At 40.3% G+C, this 26,507-nt stretch overlaps 2 protein-coding genes across 7 annotated transcripts in view; one reads left to right on the top strand and one right to left on the bottom strand.

Moving 5' to 3' along the window:
• The first annotated feature begins 1,463 nt into the window (after positions 1-1,463).
• On the top strand, positions 1,464-14,560 carry Sap18 (Sin3A associated protein 18). Of its 3 annotated transcripts, none has more exons than XM_020167667.2 (6): positions 1,464-1,624; positions 1,804-1,913; positions 7,380-7,502; positions 7,821-7,960; positions 11,335-11,455; positions 14,291-14,560. In XM_020167667.2, the coding sequence occupies exons 1-6, from the start codon at positions 1,496-1,498 to the stop codon at positions 14,313-14,315; spliced, it is 648 nt and encodes a 215-aa protein (XP_020023256.2). In that variant the 5' UTR covers positions 1,464-1,495; the 3' UTR covers positions 14,316-14,560. The 3 variants fall into 3 exon arrangements, with proteins under 3 accessions (XP_020023256.2, XP_020023255.2, XP_020023257.1); XM_020167666.2 differs by having other exon boundaries at positions 14,288-14,560; XM_020167668.2 differs by lacking the exons at positions 11,335-11,455; positions 14,291-14,560 and having other exon boundaries at positions 7,821-8,229.
• Positions 8,592-26,507, bottom strand: part of Ska3 (spindle and kinetochore associated complex subunit 3) — a 29,645-nt gene continuing 11,729 nt past the window's right edge. For 2 of the 4 annotated variants that reach the window (XM_074043704.1, XM_074043706.1), the window contains 6 exons: positions 25,752-26,142; positions 20,199-20,284; positions 17,787-17,872; positions 16,249-16,452; positions 14,827-14,954; positions 8,592-14,520 (listed from right to left, as the gene is read on the bottom strand). In XM_074043704.1, coding sequence (XP_073899805.1) covers positions 14,829-14,954; positions 16,249-16,452; positions 17,787-17,872; positions 20,199-20,284; positions 25,752-26,142 — 893 coding nt within the window. In that variant the 3' untranslated portion in view covers positions 8,592-14,520; positions 14,827-14,828. Of the gene's footprint in view, positions 14,955-16,248; positions 16,453-17,786; positions 17,873-20,198; positions 20,285-25,751; positions 26,143-26,507 lie in introns of all 4 variants that reach the window. The other 2 variants (XM_074043705.1, XM_020167665.2) reach the window with 2 other exon arrangements.

The following is a 26,507-nucleotide window of genomic DNA, read 5'->3' as shown; positions in this document are numbered from 1 at the left end:
CTCCTGATTTCTGCCTTCTGAGTAGGTAGGATTTCAGGCGTGAGCCACTGGCACTCAGTTTCCAGTTTTCGGTTTTTAAAAACAATACTGCTGAGAACATTCTGTAATGTCTCTCTAAGTAAGATTTTCCTCCAGAAAGAGTACATAGAGGAGTGGAATTGTTAGATCTAAAGTGTTTGTATGTTCAATTGTACTAAATAATCCAAAGCTACTTTCCAAAGCAGATGTACCAGTTTACATTCCCAGTAGGGTATGAGAATTCCCATTAGTTTAGCAACAGTTGCTATTGTCATTGTCAGTTTCTAATTTTTGCCAATATAGTGGGTGTAGTTTGTTTAAAACCAAGGTGATGAATGCCTGTAATTCCAGATATTCAGGAGGCAAAGGTGGAGGATCTCTGAGTTCAAGGCCAGCTCAAAGTTATGGAGACCCTATCTCAAAACAAAAAAAAATACAGGCTGGTGGAGTGGCTCAAGTGGTAGAGTGCCTGCTTAGCAAGCAGAAGGCCCTAGATTCAATTCCCAGTATCAAACAACAACAAAAAAACCACTATGATTTTAATGCCTAATTCTGATTAGTTTATTGGTCTTTTGGACATCATTTTTAAAGCACCTAAGGTCCTGGGCTCAATGTCCAGTACTACAAAAAGTTTTTTTTTTTTTTTTAAATCAATATGGCTTTAACGCACTTTCCTGATTAGTAATGACTTTCAGAACCTTGCATGTGTAGCGATCTTTTGGATTTATTTTTAAAGCAATTGTTTGGTTATTTTAACCAGTTCGGTTATCTTTTTCTTTAGCTCTCTTATTAATGATAAGCTTTTAGCTCTTGTTAATTATAAGCCTCACAAATTATCTTCTTCCCTTGTGTGGCTTATTTTTTTTATGGTGTATTTCGAAGGTTTTTCTTTCTCAGTTTTAATCTAATCAAAGGTACATTTTTGTGACTAGTGGTTTTTTACAGCACATATTCCTATCCATAGGTCATGAACATATTCTACTTCGTTATTTTCTTAAAGTTCCTAGTTTTGCTGCTCTCATCAGGTCTCTGATTCACCTGAATTGTGTGCGTGTAGCATGGGAAAAGTGCAATTCCCTTTCTTCCCAGGTATGGATGCTGCATCACCACTCAATGAAAAGGAACCGTCCGACTCCGCCAGCCCAGTGTATCACAAAAAAGAGATCAATATTTTGCTATTGTTTTTGTCGCTTGTAGCGTTCCTAAGCATTCCGTGCTCGTTAAGGTTTTCATCATTACGTATGAAAACGTCACTAAGCTTCTTTCAACAGCCAACACTTCGGAACAACCCACAGCTTGCCACCTAACCGCCGACTGCGCCTCCCTCAGAAGCTCCGCCCCACAGACGCGCACGCCGGCCTTTTCCCGGAGGGCACAACGCGCAGGCGCACCCTGCCCACGCGCCTGCGCCTGGCGACGCCCCGCCCTCGACCTGCTATAAAGCTTCGCGCTTCTCCTCGCGAGAGACTCCTTGCCCATGCTCGCTGCCGGGGTCGGAGGTCAGGGCGAGCGTCTCGCGGGCCGAAGGAGGAAGATGGCGGTGGAATCGCGCGTTACCCAGGAGGAAATTAAAAAGGAGCCGGAGAAACCAATCGACCGCGAGAAGGTGAGGTCCGGGAAGAGGTGGATCGGCCCGGCAGGGCTGAGACACAGTCTGTGTGCGGGAGGAGGCGGTGTTTTTGCTCCTGGAGTAGCACGGAGGCCGCAACGCCTTCGGAAGGCGCGGGAGCTACGGACTCGCTGCCATGGATTCTGACAGCCGCCCTTCCCTTTCCTATCCCCTAGACGTGCCCGCTGCTGCTGCGAGTCTTCACCACCAATAACGGCCGCCACCACCGAATGGATGAGTTCTCCCGCGGAAACGTGCCTTCCAGCGAGCTGCAAATCTACACTTGGTGCGCGGCGGGGGCGGGGCCGGGCGCAGGGGGCGGGGCCACCGGGCTGCCCGGGTCCGAGAAGCGTTCATCCTCTTCAGGCTGCGTGTCCCTCCTCGGCTCGGGCACCTCAGGCTTGGCCCCAAGAGTTAGAGAAGCGTGGCGGAAGGGCTGGGACCGTCTTGTAACGCATTTGTGGTTAATTAGTGTTGCTCCAGCATTGCCATGGCCGTTATGGCTGCCTGGTGCAAAACGGGTGTGCAGGTCATTGAAAGTGCGGTAGCCGCCGTGAGAGGTCGGTACTCTCACAACATGGCGGCGGGCAGGGATGCTGCTGAGTAGTGGGGATGTAATCCTCAGAGACTTAGATACGGTAGCAGCGAAATAAAAACAAATCACCGCCAAAGCCCGGCGATTCCTATTATAGTGCTTAATGGAAAAGTTCTCCGTGTGTGTTCGGTGAGGACTGGTGTCCAGAGCTTTTATCTCGTTATCCCTGCAGTATGTAACTCCTTGGGCCAACACCATATGGCTTTTTAGTAGCAGTAAAAGGTGTGTAATTTTAAAAGTACTTTTTGTTGTGGTAAAATATAAAATAACAGGACATTCGCCACTTGAGCTGTTTTTAAGGATACAATTGGTAACCACTATCTACTTTTAAATCCTTTTCATTCCTCCCCTTCCCCCACCACCGTAGCCTCTAATCTACTTTCTATCTGTATGAATTTGGCTATTCTAGCTATTTCATATAACTGGAGTCATAACTAACACTTCGTCATTTTGTGTCTGGCTTGATGTCTGGTGTGATGTTTTCAGGGTTCATTCATCAGAATTTTCATGCTGAATAATATCCCATTGTATATGTATAGTTTATCTACTCGTCTGTGGGTGGATCTTCTTGTTTCCACACCTCCCCCTGCCCCGTTTTTTTTGCGGGGAGGGGTACTAGGAAGTTGAACTCAGGGTCTCATAATTTGCTAGTAAGGCACTCTACCACTTGACCCATATCCCTAGCTCTTCTTTATTTTTTGGGGGGGAGAGGATCTCAAGTTTATCCTCCTATTTGCACTTCCCAAGAAGCTGGGATGACAGCCTGTGCCACTACTCCCAGCTATTGGTTGAGATGGGGTCTCTGCCAAGTTTTTACCCGGACTTCCATACTCCTGCTCTCAGCCTCTACCAGGTGTGAGCTGCTGTACTCAGGCTGTTTACACCTTTTTTTTTTTTTTTTTTGTATTCTGAATAACGCTACAAACATTGGTATATGTGCTTGCGTCCTGTTTTCTGCATATACCTAGGAGTGGATTTTTTAGTTAAATGATAATTTTATGTTTAATTTTTCGAGGTGCCACATGACTTTACAGTCCCCAGAAGTTGTGATGTTTTAAACTGTAAACCCACTTCCTTAGAGCTTGATCTTTTGAAAATTGAGACTTCACCTCTTTTTTTGGAAGTACTTGTTAAATTCGTGCTGTAGTATGATTCTTTTACTTCAGTGTCACTCAAGGGTAGAAGTTCCAGGAAGGCTGGTTTAAGACACAGGGAACTATTTAGTAATGGCTGGATGAAAATCTCTTCAAAGAGTAAATTGCATGTTTTGGACTGGTAGGTATGATTCAAGTGGTAAAGTGCTTGTTTGGCAAGGGCAAGGCTCCAAGTTCAATCTCCAGTACCACCTTCCTCCAAAAATATATTTCTTCCAACAAGTAAGATTGCCAGTTCGCTGGTGCTGTCCTTACACCCTGAGGGTGTAAAGAAAGTACTGCTCCCTATAGTGAACTGGTCTTTAGAGAATCCAAAATCTTGGGATGCTCACGTCCTTTATTAAAGATGACACAGTATTTACAGAGAACCTGTGTACATCCTCTAATATAGTTTAAATCATCTCTAGGTTATTTACAATATTTAGTGCAAAGTAAATAACGTCTAAGCAGTTGCTGTACTGTATTGTTCAAGGACTAATTAGAAGAAAATAAATTACATGTTCACTTAAAGAGGAGGTTTTTTTTTTCCCCCCTGAATATTTTTGATCCATGGTTGGTTGAATTGTGGATGTGGAACCTACAGATATGTGGAGGGCTGACTGTAAAGTAGGCACCCATAACACAAGACAAGGAGAAAGGAGAAACCCAGCAGAGGCAGACTGAATTTGCCTAAGTTCAAGGAGTTGTATAGAGTTTGGGGAATAAGCTAGCCACCATAGAAATGGTATATATCTTGTGCTTAGGAGTCATTAAATAGGTTATTGGAATAGAATTATCAAAGACTCAGTCAGGCAGAAAACAGCCAGTAGCAGAGTGCTATCAAGAGATTTATTTCAAGTAATTGGCTTCCATGATTATGGGAACTGGGCAGACACCCGGTCCCAGATCTTAAGGGCAGGCTCTCCAGTGGAAATGCAGAGCTCTTGAGCATGAGCATAAATTAGCATCATGGCCAGAAGTGTTTCAGGGTAGCTTCAGGTTTTCTCCTGAGGCTTTTCAACTGATTAAATATGGCCCACCAAGGTTATCCTTATCTATGGCAGTCTTTCTAATTTAAAGTCAACTGGTTGTAAACTGAGTAAGGTGACTCGTAACTGTAATCCTAACTATTTGGGTGACTGAGTGCAGGAGGATCACAGTCTCTCAAATAGTTTGAGAGACTCCATCTGTGAAATAACCAGAGCAAAATGGACTGGAGGTATGGCTTAAGTAGTAGAATGTCTGCTTTGCAGATGCAATGCCCTGAGTTCAAACCCCAGGCCACCAAAAACAACAGCAAAAAAAAAAAAAAAAAAGCACCAGTTGGTCAGATCTGTAATGCTAACTATCTGGGAAGCTGAGATCAAGAGGATTGCAGTTTTAGACCATTCTGGGTAACAGATAAAAGCTGGGTGTGGTGACAGGCACCTGTTATACCAGCAGTGGCAGGAAGTAGAAGCATAAAATAGGATTGCTGTCCAGATTGACCAGGGCAAAAAGCAAGACCCTATCTCCAAAAGAACTAGAGCAAAAAGTGCTTGGAGGTATGTCTTAGATGGTAGAATACCTGCTTAGGAAGCCTAAAACCCTGAGTGCAAACCCCAGGATCACCAAAATAAAGTCACCTCCAAGACAGCTAAAAAATCAGTTTATGCCACTGGGGACAGAATTTGAATAAATGGTTAATTGTGGTTGCACAGTAAAATACGAACTCTTAGGAAATAAAAATCAGCTGCAGAATTTCTTAAGGAATGGTAACTGTGTGAGTCTTATCTGAAGTTTTGCAACTCCTTCGATTTGATTTTACTTTTTGCTGGGGTAAAGTAAAATTAATTTTTATTAAAAATATGTTTATAGCATGGGTTAGTTTTTTTTAATCATAGTCTCAGCATTATCATATGCTTAGTATCTCAAGTTTTTCTTTAGTACTGTATTATGCTTTTACACAAAGATGTTCACAGTGATGGTAATTTCAGTAGTTGTTTCTTGATTAGTGGGATTTGGGATGCAATTTATTGTATTCTTGCATTTGGCTTTTCCTTTCTCTTTAAATAATGAGGTGTGTTGAGTAGGGAAAGGCAGTTATACACAGCTTCTGCCCCCTTGCTTGGCTGCACAGAATGGCCTTGGGTCTAGAACGTTTCCTTGAAAGAGATGAAGACTTTCCAGCCCATCTTGGGCAGATCTCTGTTTGGAAGTATCTGTTCTGGGATTGTACTTCTTCGTTCTGCTTTTTTAGTGTGTTTCTGTCATATGGCACCTGGCCAGCTTTGCAGCACAGTATCTGTTCTCAGTTGGGAGGGAATGGAGATGGGGCTTTGCCTACAGCATGGGAAGGGTGTATGTATACCAACCATCTCCCTGCTTTGTCTGTGAGGGGTTACCCACTAGCTGTGGGGGACTTTTGTTCATTATAGAAAGGGATTGTACTCTGTGTGAGCAAAGCATTGTCTTGGGTAGGTTGTGTCTCCTGGAGTGTAACATAGACAAGTCACTCAGTAATTTGACAGCCTAGAACTGCTACTTGGCATTAGGCATTGTTACACTGTTGCTATCCTTCATGCCTTGAGACATAGCAGTTTTACATAGAAACATGGAACTGAGGTCGTAGCTCAGTGGTAGGGTGCTTGTGTATTATGCAGGAGCTCCTGGGTTTGATCCACAAAACAAAACCCAGAAACATTTTAAACATTTTAAAAAATGTTTCTGAAGCTGGGCACCAGTGGCTCACGCCTGTAATCCAAGCTACTCAGGAGGCGCAGAGATCAGGAGGATTGCGGTTTGAAGCCAGCCCGGACAAATAGTTTGAGAGACCCTATCTTGGGGAAAAAACCCTTCACAGAAAAGGGCTGGGGAGTGGCTCAAGGTGTAGGCCCTGAGTTCAGACTCCACCACCAAAAAAAAAAAAAACCTAAGATGAGTCGAACACAACATGTAGAGGATTTAATAGTGAGAGGTTGAAATAAAGCAATATTGATCTGTATTTCGGAGGTAGAAACAACAGAAATTTAGGTGTAATAGGTTGGAAATAGGCAGAATTAAACAGCTTCAGGTGGGGAACTAAATGTGTGTGGTGGTTTTGATAGGAATGTCAAGAAAGGCGTGTTAGGAAGAAGACTGTTGCTCTGTCATGGGAATGTTAAAGATTTCAGAGCAGTTAGAAAATGGAAGGTGGCATGGGCATCCTTGATATTTGTTACTCAGTGTAAAGTGACACTATAATGGTTTACTTGAGGATGGTATAGGGGAGATTAGAAGAGTAAGAGGTGAATATACAAGAACTCTTTAAGTTTCATTCTTCCCAAGTGCCCAGTATCCTTGTACCGTTTTTTGGCACTCTTCAGGAAATGCTGCTTTAAGTTTCAAACTTGTCATTTTATTTTTCTACTTGTCATGGAAGAAAACAATATAAAAGTGTGTGTTAGGTTATTTTAAGGTACTTTTAAAGACTTTTCAGTTTGTGCCATATTAGCTCAGGGGATTATATTAAGTTTTGAGTTCAAGTAAACATTTGCAAGGTAAGTATCTATTGTAAAAGAAGCCTGTGATTTGTTCTGAGCTATTTCACATATTTATCATAAGATTGTATCTTAAGAAGAAACATTGCACATCTGTATGAAAATGCTTTTTTAGCAAGCACAGAGATTCTAAGATGCATGCTAATTTTACAGTCTAAAATGTGGAAGAGTACATGTCTTAGAAATAATTAAGTGCAGTTACTTTCTGTGTTTGAGTTAGTTTAGAGAAGTAAATCACTGAGCCACAAGATGTTACATAGCATCAGAAGATATCATAAGGAACCTCTGAAGTCACTTTTAATACTAAGTCTTCAATTCATTGAAATTTTCAACATTGAGACTAAGTACAAGAAATAGAGGCCAGTAGTATTTTTAGCTGCTTTAAAATTAAACTTCACTATAAGACCCTTGCAGTTTCTAATAAAAGCCCAATTTAGGCACACGTAATAACTTGTCAGTATTCTTGTTATTAATGATTAATCAAATTATCTTTTTTAAAAATTCAGGATGGATGCAACCTTAAAAGAACTGACTAGTTTAGTGAAAGAAGTCTACCCAGAAGCTAGAAAGAAGGGCACACACTTCAATTTTGCAATTGTTTTTATGGATCTTAAAAGACCTGGCTATCGGTAGGTGACTTCTCATTTTTAATTTGTGTTTTAGCTTATCAGGAATAATTCTTTTTTTAAAAGGCAGGATCTTGCTATGTAGCCCAGTCTGGCCTGGATCTGAGTTGCTGGATTAGAGTCATGATCCCTTTAAGGAATCTCTTTAGTGGGAGACATGTCTAGGGTCTCAATGTCTAGTTTAGCTTCGTATGATATTTAAATTGTTGAACTCTGATACAAGTTGAGATAAATCTAATCCCGTAATCACATTGTAGTACATAGTCAGTTTTCATTAATGTGTACTTGTGGTCCATTAACAGTTGATTTCCTTTCCTGCAGAGTAAAGGAGATTGGCAGCACCATGTCTGGCAGAAAGGGGACCGACGATTCCATGACCCTTCAGTCACAGAAGTTTCAAATAGGCGATTATTTGGATATAGCGATTACCCCTCCAAATCGGGCACCACCTCCTTCAGGGCGTATGAGACCGTATTAAATTTTGTTTACTCTCTTGAATTTATTTTTCAGCCACTTATGTAAAATAAACTTAGATACATTTTCCTTCCCTGATTTTTGCCATTAAGCCTTTAAATTCTAAACAAATTGTAATGCATTTATTTAGGAGTTAGATTTGGATGTACTATGGTATGTTAATAGAAAGTCCTCATGTTCCAAGCCCTTCTGTAAAATATGAAGTGCCCTTAGCGTTTTGTGTAAAATTGTATTGTGAAATATATGTGTGCAATCAGCCTGAGTGTGAAAGTTAATAGAAGCATGGGAACAGGGTTTCATCTCATGTTTGGGGTTTATACTAAGTGATGGAGAAAGGTATTTTTAGCTTCAGAGAGGCAGAGCAAGAAAGCCATGGGCCTGAAATAGTGCATGAGTTTGTGGTATAGACTGTGGTATGTGTTTAGGAGAGGGGCCTGTGTGAATGAGGCAGCAGTTTTTTGGAATAGTGTAAGGCTAAGGCAAAAGCAGCTCTGTCAGAAGAGGCTGGCCTGCCTAGATCAGGGTGTGGTGACACAAGGTTAGAGAAAACAGGTGCCACAGTGAGCACTTTTTGTCTTAAAAACAGGGGCAGGAAGATAAGGTATTTTTGAAGGCAGAAACCAGTACAGAGAAAACAAGTCAGAACTTAGGGTAAAGGTGGAAAGGTTTACCTTGAAGATCTGAAAATGGAGGGAAGGAAGAGGAATCTTGCATAGCTTGTGTATGCTAGGGACTGGTGCGTACTTCAGTTAGAGGCAGTGTAGCAGTGTTCAAGACCAGCATGGCAAAATATTTAAGTCCTGTCTGCACCAGCAGTTCTGCAGTCTTGGACAAATTACTAGAATCAAGTCGTCTTTGTCTTATGGTTAGGATTGTGAAAGTTAAATATTTGTAAAGGATTTAGAATAGTGCCTGACAGATAAAAAAGAAGACACACTTGTTAGTGGCCACAGGTGGAGATTAGTCAGAACTGGAACCCTGTCTTCATGATATTATTAGAATCTCATTTTGAAATCTAAATATGGCAATATGTAGTAAGCCTCATTACTTTTAGACTGAGCTGAAAACTGAAAATATATCCTGAAACGAGAAAATACATACTGGTGATTCTCAAAGTAAAATGCCATGAATATAGTCTTATGCATAAAGAAATGGCCATAAAAATCTGATGACTTGTGGGATTGGTGTCCCTGTTACAGTTGACTGACGGTGGCAAAGACCAGCTTGGAAGCAGATCTAGTGGCTCTTGGCTGCAGTTCACCCCAAGTCCTTAGATGTTTACTCATTCAGGCTAGCTGGGCATAAGTTCCTACTTACTTGGACAATAGCCATGATTATTTTCCTGTTTTTGGTGGAAAAAAGATTTTATGTCCTATGTAGACAATGAGGATGGAACGAAGTAAAAGCCATTTTTCCATATGCCGTGAACTCTCACAGAACTCTCCTGTAATTCCAGTTGTTATACTAGTTTAGAGTGGCTTGGTTGGTTTTGCTCAATTCCCCCCTTTGCTTGATTCCACTGTGGAATTTTTTCTTTAAAGATTTCAGTCTTCTACCAAAAGCAGAAACATTATCTAATGAATTTGTTACTGATAATGCTGAGTCAAGACTTGCACTTAGTCCTTCTAGCTTTGGTAACAAAGTATATGGCTTTGAGCAGTTTCCTCAAACATAAATGCTCACCATGTCAGCATCTTGCTCAGTGCTTTGGCGTCTGTCCTCACTGCCTCACTGGCACAAAGGTGTTCTGGAGTAGAAATTTTCCCGCTGGAGTATGAGTCATAGTGACACTGCCTGTGTCTTCAGTTTTCTCACAATACATAACTGGACCGTTACACTCTAGTCATTGACTCCAGTAATGTTTCAGGTATCAGTTGGGTGTATGTGCATGTGCCTGCACATGTGTGTTCAGGGGCAGGTATGAGTGGGGGAAGGAAAATTGTCAGGCCAGGTTTAAAATTATTTTATTCTGTAATAAAGAGCTGGACTTACTCTACCTTTTTCTGTCGAATCAAACACAAATTCCAAATGTGTTTTTTGTGAAGACAGTATGCTAAAGCCAAACTTCCCAGGATTGTGATTTAAAGTGCTTAGCTATGGCCACATGCTGTGCTAGGAGCCATTTTACCATGTTACCTCTCTTCACCACATGCGCTGACTGGCTCCATCAGCTATAAGATGTAGCCAACAACAGTTCAAGTACATGATTCGTAGTGTATTTCATCTGTTCACTGTGGTCTGCCTCTACGCATGCTACTGACTGCCCCTGTAGTGGATTATAAATTCACCCCAGTAACAAAACTGCCAAAACAGTCATCTAGAGTAACTGGATCACCTTTATTAGTTTTTTTTTTCCCTTGATGGGACTAGGGTTTAATCTTGGCTTCGCACTTGCAAAGCAGGTGCTGTACTACTTGAGCCACCCCTCCAATCCATCTTGCTCTGAGGTCTCACAAACTATTCCCCCGGGCTCAAACCTTGATCTTTGGGCCTCCGGATCTCAGCCTCCCAAGTAGCTAAGGTTATAGGCATGAGCTACGGGTACAAGCTACTCAGTTCTTGTAGATAAAGAACACCTATCTTTTAAAATGTATGTGGCTATGGTTTCTAGTTTGTGGTAAGGGCAGCTGAGGACATTTCGTTTGTCTTACAGTTTAGACACAGGTTTGATACCAGCTCTAATTTCCTGGAGTAATCAAACAAGTTTACATGATTTTATTGTGTTAGAAAAAAAATAAATCATGACTGGCAACATTCTGTAAAGACAACATCATGTGCCCCGCCCCCCCTTCACCAAACTCCTAAGGGCCCTAAGCTAAAACCAAACTTTCTTGGTGGTTTTGAACTCGGGGCTTTGCGCTTGCAAAGCAGGTGCTCTACCGGTTGAGCCACATCTCCAGTCTGTTTCGCTTTGGTTATTTTGGAGATGGGGGTCTCATGAACCATTTGCACAGGCCGGCCTCAAATCTCAGTCTTCCCAATCTCAGCCTCCCAAATAGCTAGGATTATAGATGTGAACCACCAGCACTGGCTCTTAAATGGAATTTTAACACTGAATACTATATTAAAAAGTGATTTATTAAGCAAAAATCCTTAGCCTGGGAATGTTATGCAGAATATGGTAGAATGGTGTTGGGATACCTCGTAAGCCTGGGGAGGAACCAGTAAAACAGTACTTAGAGGACAACCTGGTGGACAGTGAATGTTCAAAAAATGTCAGTTTTTTCCAAAGGGATTCTCTCCCTCTACTTTGTACCTTAGGCTAGGCTGTTTTAAGATTTTTCAACCCTATCCAGTTGGTTGTAATTTCACGTACAAGATTTGCTAAAAATTAAGGCAGTTTTTGTGTTTTTTGAGACAGGGTCTTGTTATGCAGCCTTTGATGTCCTCAAACTCATGATCTTTGTGGCTCAGCCTCCCAAGTGCTATGATTACAGCATATACTACCATGCCTGGCTAAAGAAACTTAAACTAGGAATGAGGTAAGCCTCCAGAGAGATTTTTCAAATTTTGAGTAAATTCTAAAAATAGTAACAATTGGAAACTGGCAAAAAAAACCTTGCAGCATTTATTCCTGACTCCCCTCATACTTTGCAGTAGTTACAACAGGTGCTGTGGGCCCAGCAGTACAGACATCAGACAGATACAAATCCTGAGATGTTAGTTATGATAAAAAGTGGTGAGTGTCATGAGAAGACAAATTGCTGCACAGTACAGTATTATCTAGCAGGACAATGAAAAGGTCTGAAGGTGGCATTTGAGCTTGTCTAGCTTCTAAGAGTTGTGGACTCAAGCTTGATGAAGGAGACAGTATGAACAGGAGGAAATCACAACTCTGTTTTTCTTTTACACTGCGAGGGCTCAAACTCAGGGCCTTGTGCATGCTAAGCAAGTGCTCCACCACTGAGCTTTGGTCCAGTCCCCCCACACTTATGTACTGATGGCAGGCGCTGAGGATAGTAGGAATAGGATTACTGTGTTGCTGCAGTAATCTTGGTGTGGCTGGGGTAGCATCAGTAGAGCTTGGTGAACAGGACTTGGATGGGGAATGGTTTTCCTCATCTGAAAACCAGGTGTCTACCTCAAGTCGTAAATAACCATGTCTGACATAGTAAAATCTCAATCAGGTGGTGTTGACACTAATTCAATGACCATGCTGTGTACCAGGTTAATGAACATAGCAAGCACACAAGGCCATCATTGAACTTGTTTCCCCATCAGGGAGGTGAACATTAAAATACATGTATATCCAAATATTTTATTACATACTCTGCCAAAGTGTGCCAGATGAGAACAGGGTACTGAGAAGGAACTAGGTTGGCAGGATAGTGAAGTCTTTGCTGAAATGACATTTAATCTGAGTCCTAAAGCATGTCAACCAGTACTGATACATTGTGAAACAGTTGGTGGGGGTCAGCTAGGCCATGTTCTGGCCCGGGAAGCCATGTGACGTATCTTGATTGTGTCTGCAGAACAGTAGGAGAAACACTTGAGAAGACCCCAGTATTTGAAGTTTGGAAAGCTGGCTAAGTAACAGAGGCTTGGATCATAGGAGGAAGGGATTAAGGGTTAGGGAAAGAGAAATTTTGGACAACCTGAATTTGAGGGGCCAGAGCCATCACAACAAATGGAGCTCTTCTGCAGGCAAACAAACGCCTGTGTAAGTGCCAATCTTTAAAAAACCTTCCTGCTCCATATTCACCTGTTTTATTAACCCCCTGAGCAAAACTCAAAGCTGTCAAAGCCATTGTCTACTACTCAGCCCATTCTAGACTTGTCTTTTATACCACAAAACTCAGTCAGTGTTGGGCTGGTGGAATGGTTTAAGTGTTAACAGCACCTGCCTAACAAGCCCTGACTTCAAACCCCAGTACCTCCAAAAGGAAGAAGGAAAAATCAGTGTTGTCAACATCAGTTTTGCCAAATCTGTCCATCAAAACTTGCTCCCCAGGGCTGGCAGAGGGGCTCAAGCGGTAGAGTGCCTGCCTAACAAGTCCCTGAGTTCAAGCCCCAGTGCTGCCAAAACAAACAAACTTGCTCCTCTATTTGAACTCTGCATGGAAAACAAATGATCACGCTGCCCGAAGTCCTCCTTTCCTACTTCACTGCCTCTTTCCACTCTAATGTCTACTCTCCCTTCTTGTTCTGTGGACTGACATATGGCAAGCAGTGAAAGAAAGGTTGATAGAAATTTCAGTCACAAGGCAGACTAGAGCTTTCCCTTGAAAAACTAAAAGCCCTGAAAGTAATTCATATTACATAATATAAAAATTATGCTTAAAATTAAACAGTAATTCTACCATTTGGTTTTCAAAGCACAATTACATAATAAAAGGGCAGTCTTTACCACATAAGTTTCCTAACGCTAAACTTCAGACAATTATTTTCCAGTTCTTAAATGAGAAGGATCTGAGCTCAGTGGACAGGTGGTTCTAGAGGCTCCTGAGGCCCCAGCTAACACACACAGGAGGGCCCCTGGCCCAGGGAGTGTAGTCAGAATATTCCAGCGAGTGAGGCTCAAGATCTGTTGGGTGGCAAAGCTTGAGAGGTTAGCAGCCCGGTGGAGCCATGTGTGAGAATGGTCAGCACACAGTGAAAAGCTGGAAGAGAAGACAAACACAACCTGACAACCAGCAGTGAGTCCCTCATTCCAACTGTCTGATAACCTCCCTCCACCTCCATTGGTTTCAGTGCAGTTACCTATGCTAGTAAGTTTCTTTCCCTACGTTAGTTTGAAGCTGTGTCTCTGTAGTTTGGAAAGGGCAGTAATACTTTCTTTTTGTTTTATAGTAGTGTAGATCAAACCCAGGGCCTCTTGCATGCTTGAGCCACACCCATAACACTCTTGGTTTTTTTCATATTTTGTTTCTGAGATAGGGTCTCGCTAACTTTGGGCTGGCCTTGAACCTCAGTAGGTGTGGTTACAGGTGACTGTAGTCTTAAAAGGGCACTGATGAAATAAAAGATGTAAAAAACTTTAAGACATGAGAAGAGACAGAATGGCAGAGCTAGCAGATAGCAACAACCACCTGACCAGAAGATCAGGGAGGCCTAATCAAAATAGCACAAAGGGGTAGGGTGTGTCTCAAGTGGTAGTGTTTCTGCCTAGCAAGAGCAAGACCCTGAGTTCAAACCCAGTACCACCAAAATTTCTCAAAGTGGCAAACTGTGTGTGTGTGTGTGTTATTAGGGTTTGAAATTGGCTAGTCAAATGTGTTGCCACAGGTGCCACACCACCAACCTGTAGTATCTACACTTTTAAAAATTATTTGTCCTAATTCCTGACATTATTTAAACCATTCTGTTATATTAAGCAGGGTAACAACGTTAATGGGAAGATAATAATCTTCAAAAACTTCAAGACTGAACTACATGTCAACAAGACTGAAGTTAAACCAAATCAAAACTCATAAAAAGGTGCTATGACATCAATGTCCATGTCCCTGTTGAAAATGGATTGCCTTCTTAAAGGAGAATGCGATTAAGTCCAGCTCTGCTTCCATTTCGTTCTGTTCAGTTTCTGCAATGGATGGATCTAGTACTCTTACTGCAAACAAGATACAAATAAAAAATGTCAAGGATAAATAAAAACCATCAACAAAATGACAACACTGTGACTATATATTTTACACTTACAAAAAGTTGGAAATAGATTCCCACTGAAGCCATCTAACTTGATATTTTTTGGGAATTTAAGCTTCAAGACCCCAAGATCTATATCAAAGGTAGTAAAAGGCTGTTTTAAGTTGGCAAATGTCAATTAAAAACAAATTTCACTACCATTTCAATTACTTTTCAAATGTCATCCTCCTCAACTAACACCTATACTTTCTTAGCCTGGTATCCTACTCACTTTCACCAGTTTTCCTTGTTGGCAACATCTCGGATGCTCTGTCCTTCATGTCTGAGGAACCCTTTCCTGGAAGGAACTGCTTTAACTGCTATTGGCATAGCGAGGTTGGAGTTGTATTTTGGTAAAATCTAAAACAAAGCAAATTCATTTTTATCAAGTCAAATGAATGTCATAACGTGAAAGGTTTAGAAACGAGTGATGGAAAATTTAAGGTTGTTTAAAACACTAAGAATTGCTTTAGTGGTGCATAGATACTCAGCAGCAATAAAAAGGTGTAGCAGTTTAAATTGCATGTGAAGGTTTGATTTCTAAAGCCTTCTAAAATATGTTAACTGTATGGAAACAAGTAGCAACAGTCCTGAGAACATATTATTTACAGATGTTACAGAAAATATACTAGGAAAACCACGAAGTGCTCAAAACAAAAATCATAGGTTATAAACAGTATAAAAGTAGAATCTGAAATATTAGGAATATTTTTTCCATGCATAAAAAAGGTTTCCTTGAGACTTAGAATGTAGTTCAGTGGTAGGGCACTCCTCTGGCATACATAAGGCCCTGGGTTCTACCCTTACAACTGGGGAAAGGGAAGAAAAACAAAACAAAACAAAAGACAAGGTTTCCTTCCTTGGAAAGGAGAATGAGAAAGCGATTGACCATGGTGAAGACAACTCTACATAAAAATGTCTGTACAGACAGATGTTCCTCCTCTCTCAATTGATTTTATCTCTCAGGATAGCAGAAAAGACAAGTATCTTAGGATATTTATTGATGTCTAAGGATGAGTCCTATTGGCATTACAGGTATTTCCCCAAGTGGTTTATCTTTCTTTTGGCTCTCCATAAGCCAAGAACATTTCTAGAATGTGTACCTACGCAATAACTGGCAAACACTAACTTCAATCACAGAGTCAAAGAATCAGAGTAGTAATTTAGTAGAGTGTACCACTCAGTAGTACACTAGTGGTAAATGATGTTATACTAAAGAATCAGATACTCTTACATAAGTAAATCAGTGTTCTTAACTGAGGTCCAAGAAGACTCAAGTTCAAGAAAAACTGATAGAAGTTATTAATGATACCCTACTCTGCAGAATTTTAGGGTAAATGACGTTTTTGGTTTCCGATGGAACAATAGTCAACATGGCAACCACAGATGGACAATGACTGGAAATAAGAATACATTTCAGAACGTGGAGTTAAAGAGAAAATGCAAATTTAGGGTGATAGGGACTTAGGATAATATCACCAAATATTTGAGAAGTTGTTAGCTAGTGATCAGTTCAGGACAGCCTCAGCTGCATGGCTTTGGAAGGGTGCAACAGTCTAGAGCTTAGATTTTCTCAATACCAAAACAAGCACGTTATTCTGATGATAAGTAAGACAGTAAGAATACTAAAAATAAAACAGCCTGGAAAAATGACCTGGAGTATGTCTTCTGGAATTACTGTTACTTCTGGAGGTGTAGGTGTTCTGAGCAGATCTTCATAAGAAGAAATTGTAGGAGAAGAAGGATCTGTAAAATTCTCAAAGCACTCATCTGAACTTAAAACTAACGAAGTACAATCTTTAACTTCCAAATCACTTGCTGAAATATTTGTTTCTGATAATGGAAAATTTGTGGATACCTACAGAATAAAAAGATATGGTTGAATTATGGTGGTAAATAATATCAAGGAAAAATTGTTAGTTCTGTGGGAGTGTGTAAGCCCCAAATAACTCCTACTTCCTTGACCAAATTCTAAACAAAATCAAGAAAAAGAAATGTTACATGGAGGACAAAGCACATGTTCATTACTAACAGCTGGGTGTGAGAAAATAGAACGCTGACTAAACCCCAGCTTTTGGTGGACTACCCACCCATCTCAGCAACACTAGGCTGGGTCAGATGAGAGCATGGACGAGCAAAGTGTCTCCACGTGTCCTCCACAGGCAGACCCACTCTCAAGAGGAAGAGAGCCCATGTGAGGTAAGCTTAGCACACGGCTCACTCATGCCAAGTTGACTGCTTGGGTAAGTCACTCTGTCTCCTGAGGTCAGAGTTAATAAAAATAGATATGGGCTAGGGTGCCACATCAGTAGGGTGTCTTCCACATGAACAGACTCATAAAGGAAGTTAACTGCAAATGGAAGTACTGGCAAGTGGATAGCGTCATACTGCAATTGATAACAAGGCAGTGTCTGTCTACAGCTGCAACTGTCAAACATACTAGCCACAAGGCACATGAGGCTATTCAAACTTAAACAAAAATTTAAGAAATTAAAAATTAGTTCCTTAGATGTACTAGCCTCATCTTGATGCTCAATAAACACATGTAGTGGTTACCATACTGAGCACTGCAGACTAAAGGACATTTTCATTACAGACAGTTCTATTGGACACCCCAATACAGTACTGGTTTAAGTGTTCATCCTGATTCTAAAGAGTGATAATGGTTTTGATGTTAAATTTGTTAACCAGAAAAATTTGGAAGGAAGGAAAAAGGTATTGAGTTGCCCATAAATCTGTCACCCAGCTTCTTTTTTCTTAAAATAGACGTGTATGTATAAGTACGTGTGTGTACTTAATTTTTCATAATTACAAATTTCTTGAGAACATTTTTTGTCTGCTCTCATCTGTTTTTGAAAACATGGCAGTTACATAACACCAGAATTCTGGATATGCCGTGCTGCATCCTGTTTCTTTCCCTCTGGTATTTACATGTCTCCAGTGTTTTCATGGTTCTCCTTGTGAATTGTTTTAAAGCCCTCTCCCAATTTACCTTGAACAGACTTTGATATGGTTAAGGGCTATGAAAAAAATTTAAAGCTCTTGACCTATGGTGCTAAATTGCCTTCCAGAAATGTGTTGTAAATACACTCCTCAGAGCTAATTTATCTAAGTTTTTTTAGGCAAGACTGTGTGAGTCTAGAAGTAGTGGTGTATCTGAGTCACAAGGAGAAAGATTAGAGCGAACTTTACCAAAGCTGTGCTGTTCTTTGTAGAAGGAATTTTCAAACCAGGAGTGCAGAATGTAGGTGCCAAGGGGGACTTTGTATACTCGGCATCTAGAATATGTAAAATGGGTATGAAAATAATGATCAGAAAATAAAGCTATAAACACTGTCAATATATATGTGTACTTTATTATTAATAACTTAAAAATATGGCTACAGTGTATGCTTGACTAGACAGGAAAAACAAAACTGTCACACTCACAGATGTAATGTACTTAGCATTAGCCTTAGTAAAAGTTCAGTGAGGTTGCAGTATTACAAGAGTAGTATATAATAATGACTGTAATTAATACAATACGTAACAGATATAAGAGCAAAAAACTCTCAAAAATTATAGTTTGAAAAAAATTTTCCACAGTAGCAACACAGAAAACATACCTACAAATAAATATTAAAACATGTAGGACCTTCATGGAGAAAATAATCCAACTTCTGATTAAGAAAAAAGAGCAGAAGGAGGTCATTTACCTTCCAAGATCCTTCCAAGATACCACAGTTTGCTCTAAAGCTACAGTAATTAAAAGCAATGGAGCATGAACCAGGATGGGAAGACTACCTAAACACACAGTATCAGCAAAGCAGTCTTTACGGTATCAAAGAGAAAAGTATGTTAGAAAGGCAATGTGACTGGCAAAGTATTTTAAGTCTTAATCACCAAGTGCTGCAAAAGAGGAGGCAAACACTGCTGTAGACAGCATGATCAGAATATTCGCTCCTGGCAGCACTCTGGCATTTTCTAGAACAAGATGTGCACATCATATGACTCAGGATTCTGTGTGTAGATGTTAAGAAATATACATCTGCATAAGAGGACAATTCCTGCAATAATAAAAAATAACAACATCCCTGTTAGTGAACAAGTAAGTGACACATGCTTGTTTACACAATGAAATACCACTTACTATTAAAAAGGATAAAGTGGATTTACATGGATAAACATGAAAAGCAAACGTGGATAAAAAAAGCAAGTGACAAAAGAACTCTTTTGTTAAGAAAAACTGAAGTAAATGCAGAAAGATATTCACATCTATTTATATATAACTAAACACATCTAGGATCTTAAGATGGGCAGAGAGAGGAGCGAAGGTCCAAGCTCTAAATGTGTAGGGCACTGAAATACAGCCTGACACATAAAGTTGAAAGCCGTGGAAAGCTTCAGGTCTGTGATCCACGGAGTAGAAGTCGCTATTTGCTGGCACTGGCTCCATGGGAACAGGATGAAAGCCAGACATGCTGAAGGTAAAAGTCCATACAGGGTGGAGTTGTGATTCCTGAGTTAGCCCTGCGTGTCCAGCACAGATCTCCTGAGCCAAGCAGTTTGCTGAAAAACTTTGCAACTGGCAAGTCCCACAGGGACAGGCATAAAAAAAAAAGTTCCACAGTGGCTGCATGGCAATTCAGGACACAGAATCCCACCAAAACAGCTTCTGAAGATGAGGCCACAGTGAAAAATTAAAATCAGGTGAGGAACCAAACCACCAAGAGAGTGAGTCAGCTCAATAAGCGAGAGAACCAACCTTAGTGCCTTGCAGACACGTGTGTAGGACTGGGGGCGTGCCTCAAGAGCACACTTGCCCAGCAGTTGCAAGCCCCAGTACCACAGAAAACAAGCAAACCTCGAGCAACAAACAAAAAGATAAATGAAGGCACACAAATCATAAGGCAAGGTAACAACAGTCTGCAAGGAAAGGAACAAATGGGTTCCCACACCTGACAGCTCTTCAGGCTCTCCACTATAATTCTCCATATGCTTGAAAGAAAAAGCTCAGACAAGTAAGAAATGTAGTCCCTGGAGGAAAAATTCAGTAATTTAGACTTAGTGTAGGAGAGAAATAGTAAAATGGAAGAGGTCAATGAAGCACAAGTGCTGGGGTCACAGGCAGATGCCGCCCTGCGTAGTGAATGAATATGTATGTTTTAAGCTGGGTGCTGGTGACTCAAGCTTGCAATCCTAGCTACAGAGGAAGCAGAGAGCTCAGGAGGCAAATAGTTCGTCAGACCCTATATCGAAAATACCAAATACAAAAAAAAGCCACTTGAGTGGCTCAAGTGGTAGGTGCGCCTGACTAGCAAGCATGAGACCCGGAGCTCAAACCCCAGTACCGCCAAAAAAAAAAAAAAAAAAAGAAAAAAAATTAGAAACAACAACAAAAACAAAGCTGACAAATACTGAACATGACCAGAAAAAAGTACTGAAAACATGTCAGAACCTTTTATCTTTCTCTTAGATGAAGTCATGCTTCTGAACCTGAAAGGAATGGGACTTAACAAAATTAAAAAGTTGAAGGAAACTATGAAGATTATCTAAGATGATGAAACCATTTTTGTACAAAGGTGGTCTGGAGAGTAGAGCTGAGAAGATGATTTTTAGACTTACCGCTTTTATCCAGTTGCTGGATTACCGGGCCAGGAGTGGCAAAAACGTTATCATTGGTGATGGGTTTTGTTCCTGTGGTCTCCTCACTGGGATGATTCATAGGGAAATTATAAAGTTAAAGAAAGAGTTAATATTAAACCTCTAGGGGCCAGGCACTGGTGGCTCACACCTGTAATCCTCGCTACTCAGGAGGCAGCGGTCAGAAGGATTATGGTTTGAAGTCAGCCCGGGCAAGTAGTTCCTGAGACCCTATGTCAAAAAACCCATCACAAAAAAGGGCTGGTGGAGTGGCTCAAAGTGTAGGCCCCGAGTTCAATCCCCAGTACCACAAATAAACATAAATAAACAAACAAACCTCTTGGAAAAACTTAATCTTACTGTATGCCATTAAACCTGGACTAGTTCAATTCTGTTCTATGGAATAAAAGGTCCATGGAACAAATCCCAGTTCCTCCCTTCCTTTTTTGGTGGTGGTACTAGGGTTTGAACTTAGAACTCTGAACTTGCTAGGCAGGTGTTCTACCTCTTAAGCCATGTTCCCAGTGCATTTTTCATTCGTTATTTTTCAAACAGTCAAGCATTCATGCCTGGGCCAGTCTGGCCCAGGATCCTCCTATTTATGCTTTCCACGTAGCAGGTATGACAAGCACATGCCACCATATCAGCTCTTATTGGTTGGGATGGGGCTGACTGAGCTTTTGTCCATGCTGGCCTCAAACTTCAACCCTTAGGACACCTGCCTCCTAAGTAGCTGAGACTACAAACCTGACTCGCCATGGCCAACAAGTCCTTCTTAAAGTCCCGATCTCTCTCTCTCTCTCTCTCTCTCTCTCTCTCTCTCTCTCTCTATCCATAAAGAGGTTAAGAATCATTTTCTACTGATAGTCTTGAAATGGGTTAAGAACCTCTGACTTAAGGAAAATCCTAAGTCCAACTCAGTAGTTCAAATATAGGAACTGTATAGCTCATGGCTTCAAAATCATGAAGTTAGAGCTTACAACCAATATACAGGTATAGATTAAGATGTCATTTCTTTTAAGAATAAAAAGACTGATCCTGTCATGTTATTAAAATTAATCTAGTCAGTTACACATCTGAAACAGTTGTAAGACTGAACACTGTACACTTAGAAGTTTCCAGTTTTGAACCTATGTACATACACAATACATATTTCTTCGTGCCATACTCTTGTTAATAAAGTAAATACAAGCTTGTACTACTTTAATGGACAAAACTGTCTCATTCATATTTCTAGACAAGTGCTCTACCACTGTGCTCCGTGCCTAGCCCTGTCATACATACTTATGTGAGCTCTCTTAGTCCTGCCCGCTGCCAAGCTAGTTTTTGCAGTGTCAGCAGTTACTTGTATATGTATGACAGCTGCTTAAGGGCATGTCATTTGTTGTAGTATTCACTAGGTTTCTTTTTTATCGTTTATATACTTCTGTTCCATTTGATATTACTAAATGGAATAATCAAATATTGTTAAGATATCTAATCAGGTCAAATTAATTTATAGGTTTCTTGCAATTACAAACAGATGTATTAGTATTCCAGTGTATTTTTTCCACTGTTTAAATATTTAATTTTGAGCCAGGCACCGGTGGCTCACACCTGTAATCCTAGCTACTCAGGAGGCACAGATCAGGAGGATCAAAGTTTGAAGCCAGTCCAGACAAATAGTGAGACACTATCTCGAAAATATTCAGCACAAAATAGGGCTGGCGCAGTGGCTCAAGTGGCAGAGCACCTGCATAGCAAGCATGAGGCCCTGAGTTCAAACCCCATACCTCCCAAAAAAACAAACAAAAAAACCCTTCAGAAGCACACAAGAAGGCTGAGGTAAGAGGATCAAGAATTCAAGTTCAGCCTGACCTATACAGAGTTTGAGGACAGGTTCAGTTCTATAGCAAAACCCTGTCTCAAAAACCACAGTTGTTTCTGGGTGATCGGGTACCAGTATGTTTACTTACTGAAGCTTTAGGTATTTTAATACCCAGTAGGTTAAGCCCCTCATTTCTGTTCTTTTTCATTATTTTCTTAGCTATTCTGACTTTCTATTCTCCCAAACACATCTTAGAACCTTTGTGTTAAATACCCCTTTCTGTACCTTAGAAAACAATCTCATGGAAGCTTTGTGATTATGGCAGGCATAAATTAATCTGCTAATTAAACATTTTAACACTATTCTTCTTAGGAACTGGATGACTCTCTTTGTCCTAATCCTCCTGCATGTAATTCAATAGTGTTTTATAGGCCTCATTACCTACAACTAGCATTGACATTTGGCTTTTCTTCTTGCAAATGTGAATGTATTTTTCCACTACATCCACCAACTAATTATTAGTGAAATATAGGAAGCGTATTGTTTTTAGCTATCTTATATAACTATATAAAACACATCATATATCATCTTCTTTCTTGAACTTTATTATTTTGAGAAGTTTCATATTTCTTTTTCTTGAATTGTCTAGGTGAGAACCCGGCCTAGAAGTTGGAAAAAAGATGCCAGCCTAGAGATACACCTCAGAAATACTTACTCCTACTTCCTACCTCATTCATGTTACCTAGGGTGTAAGAATGCTGGTATATAGTGACAGCTGCACTATTGAGTTAGGTAACATTGTCATGTTGAAAGCTCCTACTTAAGAGTCTGAGCAAACATTCTAAATGAAGAGCAGCTGCCAAGTTTTATCAAATTCCCCAGTATCTATTAAAGATTATCCCACCTTTTTTTCCTTATTGTAGCATCACATTATGAGTTCCTAAACATTAAACTGTACTTGCATAGTTTAGAAAGCTTAATGCAATATAACTCCATTGTATTTCCAATATTTTGTTAAACTCAATTTTGAATATTTTAATTAGGATTGTTATATATGTATAAATTAGACTGGGTCATAGTGTATCAACATCCAAATTAGGGGCCTGGCTCACGGGGTAGAGCACTTGCCTAGCATGTATAACACTCTGGGTACAGTCCCCAGTAATGTGAAAAAAAGGAAAATGAAGTTATATCAATGTCATTAAATAAACTGAAGAATTTTCTTTTTCTAGTTTTTGAGGCTAGAATTGGCCTGTGGCTATAGTTTATAATGACAGTTCATTTTGCTATATTATTCTTATTTCATCATTTTCATAATTTCTTTTTTACAGTACTGGGGATTGAACTCAGGGCCTTGAACTTGTCAGGCAAGCACTTCACCACTTGAGCCACATCCTCAGTCCTATTTCGTTCTCTTTTTTTTTTTCTTTTTGGTGGTACTGTAGTTTGAACTCAGGGTCCCATGCTTGCTAGGCAGAAACTCTACCACTTGAGCCACCAGCCCTTTTTGGTGTTGGGTAACTTTTTTTTGAGATAACGTCTTGCTTTTTGCCCAGGCTGGACTTGAACTGTAGTTCTCCTGATCTCTGCTTCCCAAGTAGTTATGGTCACAGGTGTGCCCCACTGGCACCTGGCCTGTATGCCAGTCTGAAAGCCATGTATCAATCTCAGTTCCGTATCTCTTATTAACTGTATGTGGTCAACAGGATCACATATTAGTGAGGATGAGAACCAGGAAGGCCCTGAGGTTGGCTGCCAGCACCTGCATTAGAATTTATATATCCCTAGAAAAACAGCTTTTCATGTGAGACAGGACTTACAGGGACTACGAGGTTATGAAAGGATTCATCAGAAAATTATTGTGTGCAGAGCTTTTTTTTTCTTTCTAGCAGTTCTGGGGTTTGAACTCAGGGCCTCATGCTTGCTAGGCAGGTGCTCTGCCACTCAAACTATACTGTTTGTGCTTTATTTTTGAGATAGGGTCTCACTTATGCCAGGGCTGGCCTGTACCACCATCCTCCCAGTCAGGCTTCCATGCTGTTGGGATGACATGCACACACCACCACACCCAGCCATTGGCTGAGATGGGGTCTTGCAAACTTTTACTGCCCCTGGCTGCAAAGAGCCTTCTAGAGCTATTTCTCTGTTAATGTTTATCCTTTTCTTCTGATTATCCAGGTTTTCTACTTCAGGTCCATTTCAATCATTTTGTATTGTTTCAAACACTTTTACTTATTTGAAAATTTTGTTTGTTTTGAGAGACTGTCTCTTACTATGTAACTCAGGCTGGCTTTGAATTCCAAATCTTCCTGCTGGGATTACAGGTATGCAGCACCATGCCCAACTATCTGAAAATCTGTATTTTCTTATACCTTAACGACAACAACAAAAAAGTAACCAATAGTTCCTAATTTTGTCATTTGCATTTATATTTATTTATTTATTTTTAAGTAAAATATAATTTTTCTTTTCTTTTTTTTTTCTTTTATTATTCATATGTGCATACAAGGCTTGGGTCATTTCACCCCCCTGCCCCCACCCTCCTCCCTTACCACCCACTCCGCCCCCTCCCTCTCCCCTCCACCCCCTCAATACCCAGCAGAAACTATTTTGCCCTTATTTTTGATTTTGTTGAAGAGAGAGTATAAGCAATAATAGGAAGGAACAAGGGTTTCTGCTGGTTGAGATAAGGATAGCTATACAGGGCATTGACTCACATTGATTTCCTGTGCGTGGGTGTTACCTTCTAGGTTAATTCTTTTTGATCTAACCTTTTCTCTAGTACCTGTTCCCCTTTTCCTATTGGCCTCAGTTGCTTTTAAGGTATCTGCTTTAGTTTCTCTGCGTTAAGGGCAACAAATGCTAGCTAATTTTTTAGGTGTCTTACCTATCCTCACCCCTCCCTTGTGTGCTCTCGCTTTTATCATGGGCTCATAGTCCAATCCCATTGTTGTGTTTGCATTTATATTTAAATAAGAACCAGTTCTTCAATTTATCAGTTCTACTCTTCTAAAAATCTTTTATAGTGACATTTTGTTCTTTTTGGTGTTTCTTGTCCCTTCTTTCTCCCAAATGTTTTTTCTGACTCTTTGACTTGAATGTTTACTTTCCTTCTTTAGTGATAGCAGTAGTGAAAGATTTACCTTTATGGTTGCTTGGCTTCTGATTAAGTGTTTTCATTTGAACTTTTATGGTTTTAATTACAATTTTCATGCTAATCACACCCAGAATCACACTTAGCTTCAAACTCCTATGAAAAATACCTAAGTTTTAGAGGCAGTAACAGTATCTGTAGACACCTCAAATCGACGTGCACATACTACCCATCCCCTCAAAACTGCACAGCCCTTACTAAGTTTTATGTAGCATTATCACAAACAACAAGACAGAAGTCCAGGCTTTGTCCTACACTGTCCTCTTCCCAGGTCTCCACACCAAAGCTGTCATAAATTCTTACAAACTTTAATTCTATCCCCTCTCTCTATCCCTACAAATACTATCTTTTGTCAGGCTTTTTATCACTGCTCAGCTTCTCACCTGAGAAAATTAATAGTTCACACTTTGCTGATGGAATTAGTGATTCAGGGACATTTAAAACATGAAGTATATGAAAACTTTCTAAAGGAAAAATAATGTCTGAAACAACATAGTTCTTCTAGAAAAAAATCAGTAAGTGCAAAAGATTAAGGAAGTTAGGTAAAAATATACCTTTTAGGAAAGTTGCTTACCTTTTAATATTCTTCAGTCTTTTAAGTCCCATTGTGTAATCTTCATTTAAACACATAGTATATTCAGAGATACCAAAATGTTCTAATTTAGGAGTTACACACTCAAAATCATCCATCTTTAGCGCACATTTTGGGGTTTTTGGTACTTGAATTACTGATTGTTTGGCAGGCGGAGTTTTAGCTCTGTGCTCTTCCTTACGGTTGATTGTTGCCTGCTGGGGTGGAACACGGGACACCACATACCGCTCAAGTCCGAAGTCTGAGAGCTGTGGACTCCGTGGGGGCTTCTCAGAAAGAGAAGAGCCAGGCAGACTGCCCTGCAGGTCAGGCTTCTGTAGGTATCCACACTGAGCCAGCTCTGAGGGGGAGTCAGTGACTCTTTGCTCACACACTAGGAGGACAAATCAAAGAGGTAAATATTCAAAGAGAAAAATCTCATGTTTAGTACAACATAAATTTATTTCTTTGTGCAAATCTTAATTTTCTATTGTTTATTTGTGCTCCATTTTGATGATGCATGACAGAAATAAAGCATTTGAAAAATCAGTACCTACAAATAAAAGTCCCATTTCCCTACTTCCCCAATTAATGACATTTATCAGTCTTTCTTAATATTTTCTGAAACTATCCTTTCATTAGTCAGTGTGGAATTAAGTATGCAACCAACTGTGCTCTAGATTTTTTTTTTTAACAGTGAATGAGAGACTTTAATGGTAATCTTGCAAGATTGGTGCCTGGAGGAGCAGAGCCATTGGA

This window comes from Castor canadensis, chromosome 10 (assembly GCF_047511655.1).
Source record: "Castor canadensis chromosome 10, mCasCan1.hap1v2, whole genome shotgun sequence".
Taxonomy (NCBI): Eukaryota; Metazoa; Chordata; class Mammalia; order Rodentia; family Castoridae; genus Castor; species Castor canadensis.
This window is presented reverse-complemented; position numbering and strand designations above follow the sequence as displayed.

Coding starts and splice junctions, on each gene's coding strand:
- Sap18 (XM_020167666.2), top strand. CDS start 1,496: ATGCTCGCTGCCGGGGTCGGAGGTCAGGGCGAGCGTCTCGCGGGCCGA. Junction 1,625..1,803: donor AACCAATCGACCGCGAGAAG/GTGAGGTCCGGG, acceptor CCTATCCCCTAG/ACGTGCCCGCTGCTGCTGCG. Junction 11,456..14,287: donor AAACTTAAACTAGGAATGAG/GTAAGCCTCCAG, acceptor TGTTATATTAAG/CAGGGTAACAACGTTAATGG.